This window comes from Lingula anatina, chromosome 1 (assembly GCF_051362555.1).
Source record: "Lingula anatina isolate TDL-2025a chromosome 1, LinAna3.0, whole genome shotgun sequence".
NCBI lineage: Eukaryota > Metazoa > Brachiopoda > Lingulata > Lingulida > Lingulidae > Lingula > Lingula anatina.
In genome coordinates, this window is record NC_141767.1 from 41,879,152 (window position 1) to 41,898,154 (window position 19,003).

General features: G+C 35.1%; 4 protein-coding genes across 18 annotated transcripts in view; 2 read left to right on the forward strand and 2 right to left on the reverse strand.

Moving 5' to 3' along the window:
* On the forward strand, positions 1-4,082 carry LOC106163091 (protein FAM32A-like). Its single transcript, XM_013540584.2, has 4 exons — positions 1-154; positions 2,515-2,677; positions 3,198-3,251; positions 3,480-4,082. The coding sequence occupies exons 1-4, from the start codon at positions 84-86 to the stop codon at positions 3,546-3,548; spliced, it is 357 nt and encodes a 118-aa protein (XP_013396038.1). The 5' UTR covers positions 1-83; the 3' UTR covers positions 3,549-4,082.
* LOC106163089 (uncharacterized) lies at positions 3,887-5,948 on the reverse strand. Its single transcript, XM_013540583.2, has 4 exons — positions 5,777-5,948; positions 5,012-5,206; positions 4,763-4,845; positions 3,887-4,234 (listed from the first exon to the last, which is right to left on the reverse strand). The coding sequence occupies exons 1-4, from the start codon at positions 5,874-5,876 to the stop codon at positions 4,196-4,198; spliced, it is 417 nt and encodes a 138-aa protein (XP_013396037.2). The 5' UTR covers positions 5,877-5,948; the 3' UTR covers positions 3,887-4,195.
* The window catches only part of LOC106163087 (uncharacterized), a 22,511-nt gene continuing 9,288 nt past the window's right edge, over positions 5,781-19,003 (forward strand). The window contains exons 1-3 of one of the 5 annotated variants that reach the window (XM_013540577.2): positions 5,781-5,918; positions 15,703-16,049; positions 16,294-16,469. In XM_013540577.2, the coding sequence (XP_013396031.2) occupies positions 15,758-16,049; positions 16,294-16,469 (468 nt within the window). In that variant the 5' untranslated portion in view covers positions 5,781-5,918; positions 15,703-15,757. Of the gene's footprint in view, positions 5,919-14,563; positions 14,740-15,702; positions 16,050-16,293; positions 16,470-19,003 lie in introns of those variants that run through there. The other 4 variants (XM_013540575.3, XM_087000411.1, XM_087000412.1 and 1 more) reach the window with 4 other exon arrangements.
* LOC106163092 (platelet glycoprotein IX-like) lies at positions 11,978-14,878 on the reverse strand. 11 transcript variants are annotated; one of them, XM_087000442.1, is made up of 6 exons: positions 14,758-14,878; positions 13,852-13,921; positions 13,411-13,549; positions 13,055-13,126; positions 12,758-12,829; positions 11,978-12,446 (listed from the first exon to the last, which is right to left on the reverse strand). In XM_087000442.1, exons 2-6 carry the CDS (start codon positions 13,904-13,906, stop codon positions 12,233-12,235), a joined length of 552 nt encoding a protein of 183 aa, XP_086856568.1. In that variant the 5' UTR covers positions 13,907-13,921; positions 14,758-14,878; the 3' UTR covers positions 11,978-12,232. The 11 variants fall into 11 exon arrangements, with proteins under 11 accessions (XP_086856568.1, XP_086856577.1, XP_086856572.1 ...); XM_087000451.1 differs by having other exon boundaries at positions 13,893-13,921; positions 14,758-14,777; XM_087000446.1 differs by having other exon boundaries at positions 13,852-13,914; positions 14,758-14,776.

Consider the following 19,003-nt stretch of genomic DNA (forward strand, 5'->3'; position numbering starts at 1 on the left):
GTTTCTCGTAGCACGAATGAAATATGAAATAATTTTTGCTCCTTCCAATCTCGCGAGAAGTGAAATTATAAACGAGAAGCAACATGTCCGAGTACGAAAATGTAGCAAAAGGATCTCTTAAACTAAAAGGTGTTTCCGACGGTGGGGTCAAAAAGTAAGCTGTCATATTTAACACTGTAATTGATACAGCGACGTAGGAGTGTATTAATTATTCACCAAGTTATTATTTTCTCTCAAGTTCGCTACTTCTCATGCGAAAGTGAATAACACATTCTAAAAGTAAGAATATAAACATCATATTGCTAGTGATCGGTATTCGTGAGTGTTATGTTTCCTGTCCATAACGATCACATTCCTCTCATTAAAAAAAAAGTTAACCTATCGACATAATCCACAGTAATGGTACGTTTTTATTTACCTGACGTTTTTTGACACACATTGCCTCTGTATAGGGGTGACAATCATAAACGTCTCCTACTTGTTGTAGGGTCAAAACACGGTAACGGTGCCATGGGTGTCAAAATTTTTTTTGTTTCATTGAAATTTAAAATTTTTACATTTTTGTAGAAAACAAATCAAATTTTCAGACAATGTAAGTTTCATTGATATACTCCCAGTACTTTTTGTGTGAGCCACTGGGAAACATAAAGGGAAAAATAAATTGTCTCTGACGGGACACATGGTCATATTGGCCTGAGTCAGATATTAGGTTGTTTTTTCAAGTTTTTATCACCCAGATATGTTAAACTAATCAGAAGTAATAGTTTAACATAGAAAACTGCCACCTATCACTTATTTTGAGTAAAAAATTATTTAGCACTAGGAGTGGTGTGTCCCGTCAGAGACATTTGACTTCGAAAAGTTTTCATATTTTCCACATCTGGTAGGTTGTATAAATGAAACTTAAAATCCTCTTTTAAATTATGATAAGTAATGATTATAGCTAAAAATTACAAAATTAAAACAATTAACAGTGAATTAATTGCCACATTTTATCGTTGTCTCTGACGGGACATTTTTCTGTCTCTGACGGGACATTTTCTGACAGATGTGAAACACAAGGTTTTACATCTTCAATTGAATCATTTTCAAGTGTTCTGGTGTGTTACATTTCTTATTTTTCTTTTGCAACTGATCATTATTGGGTAATTCATTAACCATTACTGATTATTAGCTAGGTTGACTGTCAGTGATTAGGTGTTGACATGTGCCGTAAGAGATCATGTCAGAGCACTAGAACTGTGAGCAGGTCATTCTGTTCACTGCATGTGCATGATTTAGAACAGGGTCTGAAGGAGACCTCCAGCTCCAACCATATGTTGTGGTATCTGATGATCTGCACCATAACAAAAACAGTCCATCTTCACTTGTAATAAGGCCATTCTCGAAGACCTCCAACACCAGCAATCATCCAGCAAAGTCCATTACTGGTCAAACAGAGCCCGAACCCCCAGTCAATTCAAAAGTTGGTTTTTACTGTCTAAACATGGTACTATCATGAAAGAGATTTTGGTATGGAAGTGGTACTTTTATACCACTGCCCATGGCAAAGGACCAGTGGACCACTGAAGGTTCTGGCAAAAGAATCTTTGTGTTCCCTTACACAGAAGACAAAGCATGGATTCCCATAAAAGATGCCAAGGAAGTCCTTCCAATACCTAGCATAGACACTCATGGACTTTACTTGTTTCCATCACCTGTTAATGTGACTGGTTGAAAAAAATCTCTAAAGTGCAAAAAAGATGTGTTCTAAGACTAATTGAAAAACAGGAATTATTATGTGAACTATCATGGACAGTGTTAATTGATATTGGGAAATAGCAGTTATGGACAGTGGATTACGTGAAAATTGTACTGTGCCTTATCACTGTGTCATGATAATTAATTAATATTATAAATATATTGCATCTGGTGATTTTTCTAATGTACAGAAATGCTATTTTGCAATAACCATCAAGTAAGATTCATTAGATACAAAAAAGTGGCTTTTTATACCTATTTTCTAAGATTTTTCAACAGTGCCCAAAAGTGTCCCGTCAGAGACGTCCCGTCAGAGACAGTGACTTTTTACACTTAACAGCCCATGCTGCCAAGGAAAGTAAACAAAACTGGCCTGTTTGTGCATTAATTGCTTCCCAAGACCTGTACCTTGCAATATGAATTACAAAAGTCTTGATTAAATGAAATTTCAAAGAGAATTTTGCATTGGAGTTTTAGTAAAAAAATACAGGGGTCAAAAATGTCCCGTCAGAGACAGACCTTTAAGTGCTTGTCATTCCCACATTTATTTCAATACAAATTAGCTGCTTGTTTTACATAATCCTTTATGGTCCAGCTAAATAAAAATGTATTTAAAAGTAACCATGTGGATCATTTACCAACTGTAATTTTTAAAATTGTCTCTAAAATGTCCCGTCAGAGACATTTCAAATACCGTGTTTTGACCCTGTAGCAGTTCTCGCAGTCTGATATTGTATCTAATATTATTTTCACCGCCATCAATTTAAACTGTAGGAAAAAGAAAAAGAAGAGCAAGGATAGAGAAAAAGAAGTGGACCCAAAGAAGATTTTAGAACAAATGGCCCAAGAAAGCAGCTCGGGCAGTCAACAGACTTATTTTAGAGTTGATAAAAGGACGAAGGCAGAAATGGCCTTTGAAAGAGCAAAAGAAAAGAGGGTGTGTTGTATTTCTGCATGTCGTTTTTATAGCAAATAGGATTCCTTGTTTTATGCATATGTAGTAGACTATTAGAATTGACTGGACTGGAGATAAACAGTAAAGTCCACATTAAACTGCTTTGCGATAAAGAGAGATTTTGTTTAAAGCTGATACAAACTCACATTATCAGACAAGATTACAATTAGAATATGTTCTTTCTGAAATTTGTTTCAACTGATCAAGTAAGCCAATACAATTTCATTTCCCATTAAAAGGGAGACACAGAGTAGATTTGAAATTGTGCCTTGATAAGTTTTCCACCTTGTGTCCATTGTATTCTTTTTAAAAAGGCTCCCGTAGAACTTTTTATGTAGAGTGAATAGCATATTTACATATGTATTTAGTTAATAAATACAGGGTATCAGTTTCTATCTCAGTACTAATTAAAGTCATTAACGTTTTTTTATAATGGCCAATATACGATTTGTTTGGATATATTTTTCTGAGTAAAGCAGGTAAACTTCTATTTTATTTTTAGGAAGCAGAAAAAATCATTGATAAAGCAGCAAAATCACACAAAGAAAGAATAATGGTAAGTATTGTCTTTTTAATTGATAATCTGATACTCGCAGTAACAGTTTGCTTAGAATTTGAGGTGCATGCCATGCTTTGTTAACAGGTATTTTGTCACTCATCTTAAATCATACATAGTCACGTATACTTATGTACTGATACATCTATATGTTGAATTTAATGATTTAGCCATCCTTTGCAATTTTTCACACACCATTTAATGTATCTTAAACTGCATTTTTTATAGGATTTCAACGCTCACTTGGACAATTTGACTGAGCATTTTGATATTCCAAAAGTTAGCTGGACCAAATGAAGCCTGTTCTTTGATTTTCAAGAAAGTAAAAAGAGTCATTTCTGTAAGAGTGCCCTGGAACCAAGCTCAGTGGTCATTGAAAGGGATTTTAAGGAAAGCAGCATTGAAGAATGTGACCACCTCTCGTTTAAAATTGATGTGCATAAGTTAAAGTACAAGAGAAAAAGAATCGTGCTTGGGCTCACCGACCTCAAGGGTCTATACCACTATGTTCTTTGTGATAATAGCACACATTGTATGAATAATACTCCAGATTTGTGCTTCATTTTAGGCAAACATCGTTATGCATATTTATAAAAAATGAGTTTATCATGTTGGCAATCTGGACAAGAAAATAATTTTTAAATGCTACAGTAGCAAAATAATGGTTTTTATTCAAAGTGAGAGCAGTAAAGTACAAAATGATATGATAATACTTATTTCAGAGATTGGAATATTAAGTTGGCAGAATTGTGAATTGAGCATTACAAAAAATTATCATTGTGATAATTGAATACTAGTACTTTTTTTACTGGAATAAAGTAAAAAAGCATACATTCTTTGTGAATGAGTATTGCCAAATTAATGGTTTGAAATGAAGAAACAGTCAAACATTTGAAATCTTATCATTGCACCAAGACGGCCATCTTTTACACCGGGAATCCACATCACATTTCTTGTAAAGATCTTATTACTTCAGCATAGACCTGAAAGTACAAATGTATTTGAAGGTCAATTACATTTTTGCCAAACATGGGGATTCTATTTTCACAATGACTTAAGGCTTTTCATTAATTATAACAGTCTAAATTTAAAAGAAATTTAAATTAAATTATGCAACCAAGGAGATCATAAATACAGAGTTTGAGAAGGTAGCTTCCTCGGAGCCAATTCCAGGAAAAGCTCCTGTTACTGACGTGGAGAAATAGATGTTTGTTTGCAAGCTTTAAAAATGTTTTTAGACATTTGATCAAGACATGATTAGCAGCAACATAATAAGTGTGTAATATTTAAATGAGAAAAGTATGACAGAAATGCTTGTACAACATGATTATATGGGAAGGAGGCCTTGGTGAGAAATTTTAAAACTTTGTCATCATATACTAACAAGCATATAACTTTAAAAATGATACTACTCCTTTTCTTGAATAATCTCCTGAGTAGTACAAGTATGTGCTTTAATACTCCATATTGCATTACTGCTAACATTGGCTCAGTTGGTTAGTCTAAAATACCTGTTCATTTGTGAAAAGAAATGATCTTGATACGAAAAGTTTTCGCGACACTTTGTCAAACTTCCACATATTGATAGCGCAACCTAAAAGAAAAAAAAATGTTAATTGTTCTCGAGAAAAATTTTGTGAACCTTATTTACTATGAAAAAATATGGTAAGAAAACATACAAAAAATTCAGATCCTTCTATGACTTTTTTGTAAACTCATAATATCACAGAACAAATGTAACTTTTTAGTGCATTGCTCACCTTGCTCTGTCCTTAAAAAAGCACCTTGTTCGTTGCCAATGAAAAAATTCCCAGTAGAAAATGTTATTTCATCAATTTTGCTTGTGTTGATCATCACATCTTCTGACAGTGGTATGTAGAGTGTGGATCCTTTTGGTTTGAATTCCTCTGTCTGATATACTGCTGTGCTACTGTGTAATGTAAGGAAATGTGAGCCTGGAATAATAATAAAAAAAAAAAAACAATGCTAAAACATTTCTTTTAAAAAATAAAACCTTAGCATCATTTCGAAGAGTTGAAAAATCTAAACACAAGACCAACTGATCCTATTACAAGTGGAGGAATCATATTATAACATTTCCAAGTAGAAAAACTGATTCTATTAGTATTATGTCTATTTTGTTACAATATTACTATCAAACCTACAGTACATACAACATAACACAAATACATTTTTAAATGTAATTAATAATTTAATGTTTCAGATTTCTATTTCTTAACAAAGCATGCTTCCCATTTTGCGTGTTAGTTTAGTGACCCCATGTTTACAATATATGTGGCATTTCTCAATTATCTGTAGAAAGACAAATGCTTTAACATCTAACTGGTGCATGAACCTATATAAAGGATCTTAAACGAGATAATAAACACACTTCAAGGTGCAATGGGAGACACAGATTTGCCTGGACGTGGATAATTATAGCCCCGATAGTTTGAAACACTGCTTGGAGGCCTTAGCTACGGTAAATACCTCACTTAGAATGTAAGGCCGACAACATTTCTCACCTCTCCTAACAATCCCAGTTTCTGTAGTCATTGCACAGTCATCACTCACTCTTCTTCTCTTCATGTTGCCGCTGTAAAGATTGCAGTCGCCATTCGCCATCGAACTGTCACCAAATGTTTCCAAACGCGACAAAAGTCAGCGGTAAGCCTGTTTTCCAGTAAACGATATCGCTATCAATATCACTTCATATGATTGTCATTAGCAGAGAAAGCTGTGCACATTATTTAGTAGTCAGGTATGATGGCAGTGAAGTACCTTGTTTATATTCGTAACTGACCTACATTAATATTCTTGGTAGGCCTCCGACCAAGTTGACACACGATCATGCACTACTTTTAAAGTGACCTCGCTACAATGGGTTGCATACCATATATGCAAAATCTGACCTAAAATTTAAATTGCTTTCGTTTACTAGAAAATGTGAAATACTGGCAAGCGTATTACTATGGAATGGGGATTATCCAAGACAAGCCTTTTTGAGGTAGGGGAGGGTGTGGTGGGGGTAATTTCGAACACATGAACATCTTTATCCAGAATAAAATTCACCCAATGAAATTAAAGCCTGCTTTGCATTTTAAAAAACCTTTTCGTCTCACATGCACAATATTGTCTAAATAAGTTCATATAGATTTTTGTAGAAACTAAAATTGAATGACATGAAATTGCTTGGTTCCCCAGTATCATTCGACAGAACCAGCTCAGATAGAAATTCTGTTTTTGATTCAAACTGGTACTCCCTTTATGATTAATAGTTATGTTAATGGATCAGATGATAAGGTCTAATTAGTTTATCAATTAATCCTTAGTACAAACATTTTACTTTTATATTGCCACAACGTGATGACAGATAAAATTATATAATTGTTAATTTCAGCTTAATCGAAAGCCAGTTAGGCCATTACAATGGTTTAATTAAATTTTTATGATGTACATAAAATATTCTAAGCAAAATTTAGAACAGTAGGCCTGTCTTTAGCTACAAACATTTTTTAGTATTTTGCCCTAGTGCAGACATAAAGAAAATTAATTCATTGCCACGTCACCAATTTGAAATTTCCCGCATAAGCCTAAAATCAGATGGTCATCACTCGCATTTCATGACCTTACTGCAAATGGGAACTCACAAGTTGCTGCAGTGTGCGAAACGTGAAATTACATCATGAACGATGACGGTTCGTTTTATTTTTAATTTATGTGAAAGTTAACATTCCAGTAATGTATACTGCAAGGGAATTACAGGTCTGTAATCATACGACAAATTTGTTTTATTTCATTAAAAATGATCATAATGACTATGCACAGGTTTCACGACTTAAGATAGATTTGCTAAATGATACTTTGTAGAAAACTTATGAACTCGTGAAATGACACACACCAAAATCAGTAAATATACACATAACTATGCACAAAAGTTGTCCAGGAACCATTATTATAACTTATTATGTAATAAGTCAAAACAGACAGGTGTAAAATATCGCGATAAGACCATCTCCTGTCTATTCCGGCTACTCATATTAAGAAGTTTAATACGTTAACTTGGATTTGGCAGCTATCACTTTTAAAGCAGATGTTTTTACACTCTTGTTTTTTTTTAAATCAATTTATATCAAGTTTATTTCTATAAGATTGAACATAACACTCTAAACAAATATTTAACTATAAATGCAGGGACTATCGATAATTCGTGATATATCAAAACGTTATTCTTTTCCCCTGCTACATCAGTGATGGTTCTCTCTTAAAATCGTTTAAGAAAATTCACGTCCTTTTGTCTTCCACTGACCGATAGAAAGTTTACACAGTTATTAGGCTGTAGGATTTGACAGAGTTGCCAGAGTTCATAGGGACAGAGTTGCGAGAAGAGCGTATCAGCTCATCCATGTCCTTTAATTTCTCAAGGACACTTAATCGTCCACTGAGTCTCTCTATCACTCTGGCCATAGTGGGACGCTCTGTCGGACACAGTAAAACGCACTCGGCCACCAAACTGGTGAGGCCCATCAACTGATCCAGGCGAGCCTTCCTCAGAATCACGCCAAAACTGTACACATCGGACTGTGTGGTTGCGTACTGCCCCTTCCACACCTCGGGGGCATGGTGAGGAAACTGTCGCATTAACCGGTCCACGTGCCCGGCATCCGCCCTGTGCGTGTATCCATACTCTGAAGAAGCACTGAATGTGGCTTTCCCCAGGTCAATGATGTAAACGTCCGGGTCGTTTTCAACAGGTCCTGTAAGTACTACGTTTCTGGGGTGCAAGTCATTAAAGATGATACCCAGAGCGTGGAGGCGCGCTAGTTTTACGGCGAGTTTCAGCATCAGCTTTGCCCACTGAATCATAAGCTTCAGGTTCATCGCCACGAACGGCGCACCTGGAAGAGTTGAGATTGCCTTATCAAGAGTAAAGGTTCTCACTTGATCTGGATCTCCGATGAATTTTGAAACGATGCCAAATTCATGGTAAAATCCTTTTCTAATGCCGTACCGGAGAAACATAGTGTTCCTCAGGTCTACGAGTCCAAAGAACTCGGGAACAATTTCAGTTCCGCTGAGTGCGTCCATAAGGCGCGTTTCTCTGACAGCGCTGTCAAAGTCTTCTACTGTTTTGAAAGTTTTCACGGCAACGTATGTATCACTGACAGTGTCTTTGGCCAAGAATACCTTTCCAAAGGACCCTGTCCCGATTAAAACGCCTCTCTTTTCCAGGAAATCAATGGAAGATACCGGGATGCAACGAGGGGTGTCTTGAACGAAGAGCTCTGGGGAGGATCTCTCGTCTGTAATGGGGACCCCTTTGATGCGACCTAACAGGTCTGAAAGAACATTATCAATATGGTGTATAAGAACTCCACGTAAAGATAGATACAGAATCTTTATGAAAGTATATTTATTAACATTTATGGTTATTTATATCTATAATGATACGAATTACCACTTACATATAAATAGATAAATAAACAGTTACGGAAAAATAAAAACTGATAGTACAAAAGACCTTTAAAAGTATATACGACGCGTATAGGACCGATATTCAAAGCGTTTTGGGCATCGAGCGGTGAACGCAGGTTGGTGATCGCAAGTGCTTGTATGTTTGGCATTAAGTACTGACCAACGCACCTGATTTCACTGAGTATCCACCGCCATTAATATTCTGTGCAGAATGAAAATGCTAGTAGCAAAAATAAAATTAAAATTAAAAAGAAAGAAAGAAAGAGACAAGAAAGCAAGAAAAAAGTAAAGAAATAAAAACAGAAAAGAAAAGAAAGGAAAAGCTAGTATTTCAGTAAAAACGAAAAAGAAAAGATGAAAATGTCAAAAGTTCTAGCAAAATGAAAAGATAATAGGGAAAATAAGCAAATAATTTAAAAAATAAAAGACAATTACCTTCTTATCTGCATCCTTCCTTTTGCTACCTTGGCGTTTTCTGCCTTTCCGTTCTCTATCATTTCTGCTAGAGTGCTCAGCTAATGAAAGAAATAGATTATTAAATATCATTTTAAACTTTTTATCCCCATTACCGATCACTTTAAGCACTATTCTGGACTTGATGCCTCCTACACTACCACTAGGCTCCCACTAACGTACACCACCACTTGCATCACCCTCATCTCTACCTTAAAGGTACATACGAACCGAGCATCGGTGGAGTGTGGATTCCCAGTAACACATGTAAACCACTTCTACTAGATTCTTATATGGCTCAAATAAATTCGACATGCCAAGGGATAAACTGAATAGATCACTCGATCAGCCATAAAAGACCTTTAGGCTGCTCCTTTCTTTAAATTTATGGTTGTAAATTTAACCTACTTCCGTGACCTACTTTCCTGCCCCATTGACATACAGCTTAGAATGCCAGCAGAAAAATCTGTTCAAACATCATTTTCGGGTAAAATTAAACAATGCCTTTTGGTAATTCTCTTAGTTATACTACTTGAAACTATATGCTGGCATTTGGTTGGTTTTTGTGACAAAAAATTGACTTTGTATGCATCTTTAATACTGCTTAATATCATCACTTAATGCAAGCATGTGGCTGCCGCTTAATTCCGTCTTTTGTGGTATTCCCATTTTCTCAGAGGCTTTCACTTTTCAAAGTAATGCGTTTAACGGCACCGTTATTTGCTACAAAGAGTGCATTTGACTTTGGACGAGATAAAAGTCAATATTTTTTTGCACGTATAACCCTTTTTATTATAGCGAGATATAATCTCATTGTATAAAGTTTCAAATAGAGTACATACCACTGCCACATATGAAGAAGTGTGCCACTATTGTCAGAATGTTTCTGAGCCCTCTCAATACCGAGGGACGCTGTGACTGTAAAAGAAAACCAAAGTAACTCGTAAGGTGTTTATTAAACTACGCGCTGGAGGTTTCTCGTCAAAGTAAAAAAAAAAAAAAAACATGTAAAAATGTTATTTTAAAAGTTGGCGCATAATAATTTAAGTAAACATCTTACTTGAAGTAGATTCATAATATAAGTTGTTTGGATAGGTCAGTGTTTAAATCAGTGTAAAATGAATAAATATCGACAGCCAAACAACGATCCGCACAAGTTACAAGGACCAATACCACTGTAGAAAGTTTTTTACCCAAGCATACTTACCCGTGACGACATAACTTCTTAACTTATAGTTAAACAATTCTCTATTTTCGTAATATTTAAACAATAAATAAACTGTAGAGTCTACTTCAAAATCAATCAAATGATTTGGAGCAACGGTTGCCTATGGCTATTTGATAATGGTTTATATGACGTCACAAACTCGTGCCTAACGCGACGTGAGCAAAAAAAAAAAAAAAAAAAAAAAAAAACTATATAATATTACAAAAAATAAATAAAAATAAATAAATAAATAAAAAGGAATAATTGCAAATATTTCTAATGTAGACGTAAGTTAGATCTACAAAAATGAAGTCCATTCTGATATCTAAGGGAACTACAACACGTACAGGGGTTTAGCTCTAAATGGCTTAAGGGTATTGTTACACTTTATTATCATCCAGATACCGAAAATGAGGTTTTTCCTGCATCTAATTATTCAATAATGCATCTATCTGTGTGCTGATTTTAAACAATAAAAACCCTTGAAAATATAAAATATCGACGTTTATATTTCTCTTTGCAATGTATAAGCATAGACAACGTCAATTTAACAACTTTTTTTGAGGGGAGATAGCAATCGGTATGGGGTGTAATTTCATCCCTAAACAAGATTGGCAAAAAATGCATATAAAGCAGTAAATAAGGAGTTTTGGAGAGTTTTGAGACAATATCCTTAAAGCAGTCATACACAGAGGCATATTTCTTACAGTTCAACCCTCGTCTAATAGGCCTACTGTACAAAAAGTAGAACCTTCACATAAGCCTTAGGCTGTAATACGTTATGCTGTCTCTAATAATTGAACTTTTTTGAGAAAGGTCAAAAGGCCATTGTCTTTGTGTTCATAATACATTTTAAAAGATTATGCGGGAAAGAGTTGGCCTATTCTTACGCATTAAGCCTACCATTTTAACGCAAAAGATTCAAAAGTATTAGAGTTTAGGCCTATATTTGATAAAATAGATAATTACAGCAGCATTATATAGTGAGTGGCCCAATAGCTTAACATTCAGTCACGCCTACGTTAAAGTTGCCCCTTATCACACTCACCCGTGACGACATGACTTTATAAATATCGCAGCCTAAAACGTAGTTGGTACTCTTTTTTTCGCTATAATGATATCAATAATATATAGACTTTGTATCTACTAGTAATCAACCGAATGATGCAAAGCAACGGTTGTCTGTAGTTACTTAATTATAACGTCACAAACTCGTGCTCAACGCGATGTGTGCAACAATCGAAAGAGACGTCAACTACTCATATAAAGGATTAAACAATGAATTAGATCTATTTCTCATAATATTATGAAGAAATTTCTATCAGAAATCAGTTTAATCCTTTATGTGTCTGTTGTGAATCATTCATAACGTCGACCTTTCCTTCTTGTTTTCCATTAAAATTTCTTTATATCTGAACTTTTTTCTCTATAAATCTACGTGGTCTTTATTTCGTTACTAGACCTATTTTTCACTTTTTTGTGTCCTCGCCTTTTCGATTACGGAAATTTTCTAACCTAACAATATTTCATCGTTGACGTATCCATTTTTAGAGTTCGTTAAGTTCAATTAGGCCAATATACCTAAAAATCATTAGGTCTAATGTTTTTATTTCATAACAATAAACAATGCAAGTAAAAACAATCACCGGGATGCTCGATAACAAGAAGATAATTGTATAATTGAGTTTATAGTAAAACACGACGTAATGAAAACTTTCACCAAAGTTTTTTCAAATTTATCGTAGTGATTTGCATCAGTTTTGTTCTTGGATATTATATCACAAACGTTTATGCCACCACTACATTTAAATTTCCAGGCGTTCGTACGAAATTTAACGTTCATCATCTACGTGGTATCTGGACACACGTCGTTCACGGTTAATGAATCTAGTCTTTTTCCCTTCAAAAAGTTTGGAGACGCGCATGTTGTAACATGGTCATTGACAAAAGCTACCCAGTTTATGCCCTTTGGTTTTGGCCCTTTCACTTTCTGAATCCAATTGATCATAAACTTTGTTTCTGGAGTACAGGAGCAATTATAAGGGTTGTTGCTGAGGTCTCTGAAAAAGATTGAAGATAGCGTGGAGCAGTTTTAACTTCAGTGACGATTTTTACTTTCAGTTATATCGAAACCCAATGAAGTAAAACTCAGAACAGCAGTGCATATCTAAATTGTCTGTCACGAAAATAACCGATATCCAAATGAAAAGATTACATTTTAAAACATTGTAGTTGCTTTTTAAAATATTTAATATCATACACATGTATGAAGTCAATTGTCATAATAATTCTAAATTGTAAAATTTCAATTATGATAAGGAATGCATGGTCAGGCATATTGTAGTGCATGTGTACTCGGCAAGTTACTTACACTGCCATCAACTTGGTGAGTATAGCTGCTGTCTCCTTGTTTATGTTGAAAATATTGTTTTTATTCAGATACCTGATGCAAAGATAACATATATATAAATATATCATACAAAACAAGTGCTTAAACTAAATTAGGATGTGTATTTTTAAATAGTTTTTAAATGTCGACGAAAAGCCGTGCTTGTTAACAATATCGTACATGTTCCACAAAAATAATATTTTTATCTTTTATTCTGAAACATGTTTCTGTAAAAATTGATAACAATCATGTTCTCATCATTCTGATCAGATTACTTACAAGGTGACTAAATGCGGCAGTTTATCAAATATACTCTTCTCTAAGGCGATAAGATGATTTCCTGCAAGACTTCTGCAAAATAAAAAAAAAAACAGTGTATATGTACAATGTTAAAAAAGAAAATAGGCCAAATTTTCTTCTCTAAAAAAGAAATTAATTAATTAATAGATTAATAAAAAAATAATGCTAATAAATAAAAAAATAAAAATAAAAATAAATAAAATAAATAAATAAAAACAATGTGTCACATAAGATTTTCAATCTAGACAAATTGACTTTTTGTACAAGAAACTATTGAGTAATTGACCATTTTCTTATCTAAAAAAAAGGAACTGCAGGGATTAAACAAAAATTACAAATCTGTCGTCTGTGTCGCAATTCCTTCTGGGACCTTCGTCAATCCATTAACTCCACAATTTGTTTTATACGCCTTTTTTGGGCTGAAATATTCGGTATTCAACGCTTGACATTCGCAATTCGGTGGGCAGGGCATATCTGATGGATCAAACACAGATCGAGGTTAGTGAAAGTAATAATAAGAAAACAGTGCTAAACGACAGACATAACAAAGAAAAATGTTAAATTACACTGAGGGTAAACTCAAAATTATCCTAGTTCTTAATGAAAAAAAAAAAAAACAGATATGAAAAATCAGTGGATAAAAGATTGAAAAATAAAAACACAGCCTGCGTTAAGTACATGTAGTTTGTAGTAAAACATTGACAAATAAATATCACGTGCTGATATATTGGCCAGAGGGAAAAGAAATGCTAAATAGCTAAAGAAACCCTTATCACATTTGGCCTCTGTTCCTATCCATACAACAATGAAGACGTACTTCCACAACTGCATGGCTATCACTAGTGCCTGTAAACAAAATTTAAAAAAGAATGATAAAGGGATTCATCTCTGATGTCACAACTTATGAAGCACTGAGATTATTGGTTCCAAACATCAACTACCTTATAACGTTGATATGTTTTACTTGATTGTAAACGTTAAAGCAACAGTACAACTGCAGTCAACGTAGTTTACATACTGTGATGACAAACACAGCTGATGAGTTTCTTCTGTGACATACTGTGATGGTATTGATTTTTTCCAAATGCCCAAAGGTATTCTTATGAATCGCCGGGCTTTCCAGACAAAGCCCCCGTGACTCTGTGTGTGTGTGTGTGTGTGTGTGTGTGTGTGTGCGTGTGTGTGTGTTTGCACGCACCGATGTATTACTGTTTGCATTAATCGGTGACAAATAAACATATTATCTACATGTTTAAATGTACAGTATGTTTTGTTTGATGCCAACAAATAAGCACATTCATACGCCCAATATATATGACCAACCTTAAGTTATTACAGTCTGGTAACAGTACTTGAATTACCTGTGCTGCTGATTAAGGTGACCTTATTTGTTGTCAACTAACAAATTCGTATATCACATGGAAAACATGTCTCTGACCTATTTGTATACCAGATTAACTATGCATTTTACCTGCGTTGCCTCAGTTTCGTGAATGGCGATCTACGTGATAGATAACGGCAGTAAAACTAGACGGAACTAGCACGCTTGCTTTCTGCACAATTAATGGAGAAAAAACGACACCAAGGACAAGGCATTGCAGATTATATACCACTTCCAACTGAAGAAAGGTGACTAACGTGTTTTCTGTTCATGCATTCTAAAGGTATTGCCTTGTACTTACCCTAAGAGGAGTTGTACATGTATATACTCGTTGTCCTAATAAGTTGAAAGTAGGTTAAACAGTGCATCTGTATATATTAGGACGTGGGTTCATGATAGTAATCGGACGGTTCATTGGTCCGAATGTTCACTATATATGGAGCCATCAGACCAACGAACCCTTTTATTTAAAAAAGATGATATTGTTACGATATTTCGGATCCGTGAACTTTCGGACTACGAGACGAATCCTGACAAATGCCATATTACCATAACCGCATATTCACGCGTCTCTACCTGCTCTTATATAAATGTAGATCCTCCTATGCCTACATGACATAAACTTATAATGAACGAAATTACTAAGACTGGGTTCCCATGCCTAGATCGATCCGTCTAACTCCCTGGGAAGTCTCACTAAATTGCTATCAACATAACCGGCTTAAATGTCTGTCACGCCTACCGAATCAGCTAAGGGGTAAAGATAATTACCCCTAACAGATTTACTAGTTGATAGCAATTTAGTGAGACTCCCCAGGGAGATAGATCGATTCAAATATCTGTGGGAATGGTCCCTAACAGGTTTCCATCTATCGTACTAACAAGATCGATCTAACTCCGAGGGCATTCGGCTTAAATGTCTGTCACGCCCACTGAAGGTGCTGGGGAGTAATTAAATGTCGTGCACGCTTAAACTGAGAGCAATTTAACGAGAATCCCCTCTAGAAATAGATCGATCCTGCTAGAACGATAGGGATATGTGAATGATCCCTAAAATTTTACTCTTCCGCAAACTTGGATTACATCATTATCTAGATTTAGAAAGAATGTTAACAGCTATCAAAACATCTACTTAAAAAGCGATATGTATGTAAGCAAAAACTGATCCAGAGTGGAATACATGTACTGTATTTTAGATGATTATCTTATTCTGCTTATTACTTATTCTTATTTTTTCTGCCACCAGAGACACCCAGAGCACAGGGATAAAATATCCATCAAAACTGACCTACAGAGGTGAAATGGCACGTCGAATGACAAAAGGACTGAAGCCTACTTGTATGAAAAAATGTGGCATAATTCTCATCCTGACTGCTGTTATCATTGCGATTATTGCGAAACTCTACTTTGAAAAAATAACCATAGACCAACCAAATTACAATCCAGTAGAGGGGTCTACACCTCCCATGGGGTGGAATTCATGGAATCACTTTCAATGTGATGGTTTAAATGAAAGTGTGGTTAAAGAAACAGTGGACCTGTTAATCTCCAGTGGCTTGGCCAAAGCTGGCTACAAGTATGTAAATTTGGATGGTAAGTGAGAGTTCTATTACCGTTATTTGGTGACTTTGCAAAAAAAGAAAGGTGCTATAAAATAGTCCATACCTGAATATGTTTTAATAATTTCGAATAGATTTATCTTCTTCTCATTTTTCAATGTATTCTGGAATTTTACATTTTAAAATAAGGTCTCAAATAGCTGTCGAAATAAGTAAATGTCTTCCATCTGTGTGTAGACTCATCACTTACTTTCTGTACTATTTTTATGTCCTCTCAGATTGTTGGCAGCTGACTCGGAATGAAAATGGGGTTATCCAAGAAGACCAAACAAAGTTTCCCAACGGAATCAAGACACTGGCAGAATATGTTCACTCTAAAGGTCTGAAGTTTGGACTTTATACCTGTGTGGGCACTTTAACGTGTGGAAGAAGACCAGGTAGCTATGGGTACGAGGTAGGCTATATTTAATACCCAGTGGGCACTCAACGTTGATTCAACATTGAGGATAGGTTGAGATGATGTTGATCCATCAATATTGATAGATCAACAAGATCTCAACATTGAATCAACCTTTTCTTGTCAACCAATTGTCAATGTTGATAGATCAACAGGGTCTCAACATTGATTTAACCTTTCTTTGTCAATCAATTTTCAATGTTGATAGATCAACAGGATTTCAACATTGAATCAACCTTTTCTTGTCAACCAATTGTCAATGTTGATAGATCAACAGGGTCTCAACATTGATTTAACCTTTCTTTGTCAATCAATTTTCAATGTTGATAGATCAACAGGATTTCAACATTGAATCAACCTTTTCTTGTCAACCAATTGTCAATGTTGATAGATCAACAGGGTCTCAACATTGATTTAATCTTTCTTTGTCAATCAATTTTCAATGTTGATAGATCAACAGGATTTCAACATTGAATCAACCTGTGTTTGTAAACCCTTTGTCAATGTTGACATATCAACTGGATCTCAACATTGGGTCAACCTTAACTTTATAACCTTAATCATAACCTTGATAATAGTTTTAAATGATTATCTCACTAGAAAGGTATGCATAGGGGTAATTACCCCTCATAAAATGCTTGTTTTATCCCTTTTTCATTAAAGCAATAATAACTCTTCCTTTGAGATTCAAAATTCCGCATGAAATACATTGTAAACAACGCATGGAAATATATTCTATTGTATTTTACCACTAAAACGGCCGTAATTGTAGTAAAACTAAAATCTGTGCTTGTCAATAGGGCTTTCGATGCTTTTCTTCCCGGTCATCAAGGCATTGGTTGCTAATGACGTAATGGTGTCACGCGGATTCTCGCGTTCATTCGAGACCAAAATAACATATGGCGCCAAACGCATTAATGCAGACGCAGACGTAAGTTGCGAGTTTTTGTACAGTGCGTCGGATAACGAAAAGCCCAGAATGGCACACATTGTGGATATTAATGTATTTTTAACAAAAAGACGAATATATCTCATGAATCTTATATAGTGTTGTTGTTGTCTGCTTTTCCCGCGGTTTTAAGTAGGTCAACAGTGACTATGCGATGTCAGAGAGAGCTCCGTCAGTTAAAATCTCTTAAGAGATTTTAACAAAAAAACCGTACGTTTAGGAAAAAAAAACCTGGATTAACTTTGAATGCAGGAATGGGGTCGCTGACCATTGGTAAGTACGGGAAAATTGCCGTTTACTCCAGGAAAATCCAATTTTTGGCCAAAATGAAGGGTTATTATGACTTTAAAATTAATTTTGTGAAAAAAGCGGTCGTCAGTTTTTTAAAACTTTCCAGATTTGATGTTCAGGTTAATTTTAAGAAAAAGAAAAAAACATAGGGTCACCAGCCTTACTTTATGGCAAATTGACAAAATTTTACTCAAGGTTGAAGAATAAGCTTGAAAAAGCCAAAAATGCGTGTTTTTCTGGAAATTTAAGTTAGCTGTGAGAAAAAATTAGACTGGTCACCCTTTGTTTTTGTATTCTTAAAATTATCTTAACTACCTGATGTGACGTAATAATTATTTTAGTAAAGCTAATTTGTTGTTTCATTTTTATGAGTAATTACCGTATGTGCCTGCATACTTGTATAATGTAAATGAAGTGCGGGACTGTTATTAAGTGCGAGACTCCGGATAACATGAACTGATGCAACACGTGAGTGTGGACAGTGTGTAACACTTTTACAGTACAAAAACTGTACTTTATTAACAGTACTTTGTGAGGCCACACTATCAGGAGGATTGTTCAACAGATAAGGACATGGAAAACAGTGACATTGCGTCTTCAAAACCCCACACTATCAGGAGGATCGTTCAACAGATAAGGATATAGAAAACGGTGACATTGCGTTTTCAAAAACCCACACTATCAGGAGGAACGTTCAACAGAAAAGGACTTGTAAAACTGTGACATTGCGTCTACAAAACTTAACTGTCTACGAATCTGTTAGAATTTAACTGTATTTGACAAATGTTAAAGTTTATGCAACATGATAGTATTACATGTAGTTAGTGTATGTATTGTATGTTCATTGTTTGTAATATATTATATTCATAGTTAAATTAGTTGTTGTTTATGTTTTTTTATGTTTGGGCTGTTTTGGTCCGTAACACTGAGCATCAAACTGGAAAGTTTAAAAAGAATCTGACGACCCATAGGTGGATACAGGGGCCGGTCTTGGGGTCTGGACCCCCCTTTTCTTCCAAAATTACCTTTTTATGTACAGACACAGATGTGTCTGTACATATAGCCGTCATCTGCGTCTGTCGTCGCCGTCGCCGTCGTTGCCGTCGTCGCCGTGCACTTTTACCGATAACACGATAAGTGGAAAACTGTTTTTTCTTTTGGCTTGAAACTTACAGAACTGATGAATATTCATAATACGCAGGTCAAGTTCGAAAATCAGCATGATCGGGCCACTTATAGGGAATTTATGCTGTTTTTTCACTTTTTCCAGCATATATGCAGCACCGATAAC

Coding starts and splice junctions, on each gene's coding strand:
- LOC106163091 (XM_013540584.2), top strand. CDS start 84: ATGTCCGAGTACGAAAATGTAGCAAAAGGATCTCTTAAACTAAAAGGT. Junction 155..2,514: donor TCCGACGGTGGGGTCAAAAA/GTAAGCTGTCAT, acceptor TTTAAACTGTAG/GAAAAAGAAAAAGAAGAGCA. Junction 2,678..3,197: donor AAAGAGCAAAAGAAAAGAGG/GTGTGTTGTATT, acceptor TTTTATTTTTAG/GAAGCAGAAAAAATCATTGA.
- LOC106163089 (XM_013540583.2), bottom strand. CDS start 5,876: ATGGCGAATGGCGACTGCAATCTTTACAGCGGCAACATGAAGAGAAGA. Junction 5,207..5,776: donor AACTGGGATTGTTAGGAGAG/GTGAGAAATGTT, acceptor TTATTATTCCAG/GCTCACATTTCCTTACATTA. Junction 4,846..5,011: donor TTTTTTAAGGACAGAGCAAG/GTGAGCAATGCA, acceptor TTTTTCTTTTAG/GTTGCGCTATCAATATGTGG.
- LOC106163092 (XM_087000442.1), bottom strand. CDS start 13,906: ATGCAGTTGTGGAAGTACGTCTTCATTGTTGTATGGATAGGAACAGAG. Junction 13,127..13,410: donor GCGACACAGACGACAGATTT/GTAATTTTTGTT, acceptor TTTATTTTGCAG/AAGTCTTGCAGGAAATCATC. Junction 12,447..12,757: donor CTCACCAAGTTGATGGCAGT/GTAAGTAACTTG, acceptor AATCTTTTTCAG/AGACCTCAGCAACAACCCTT.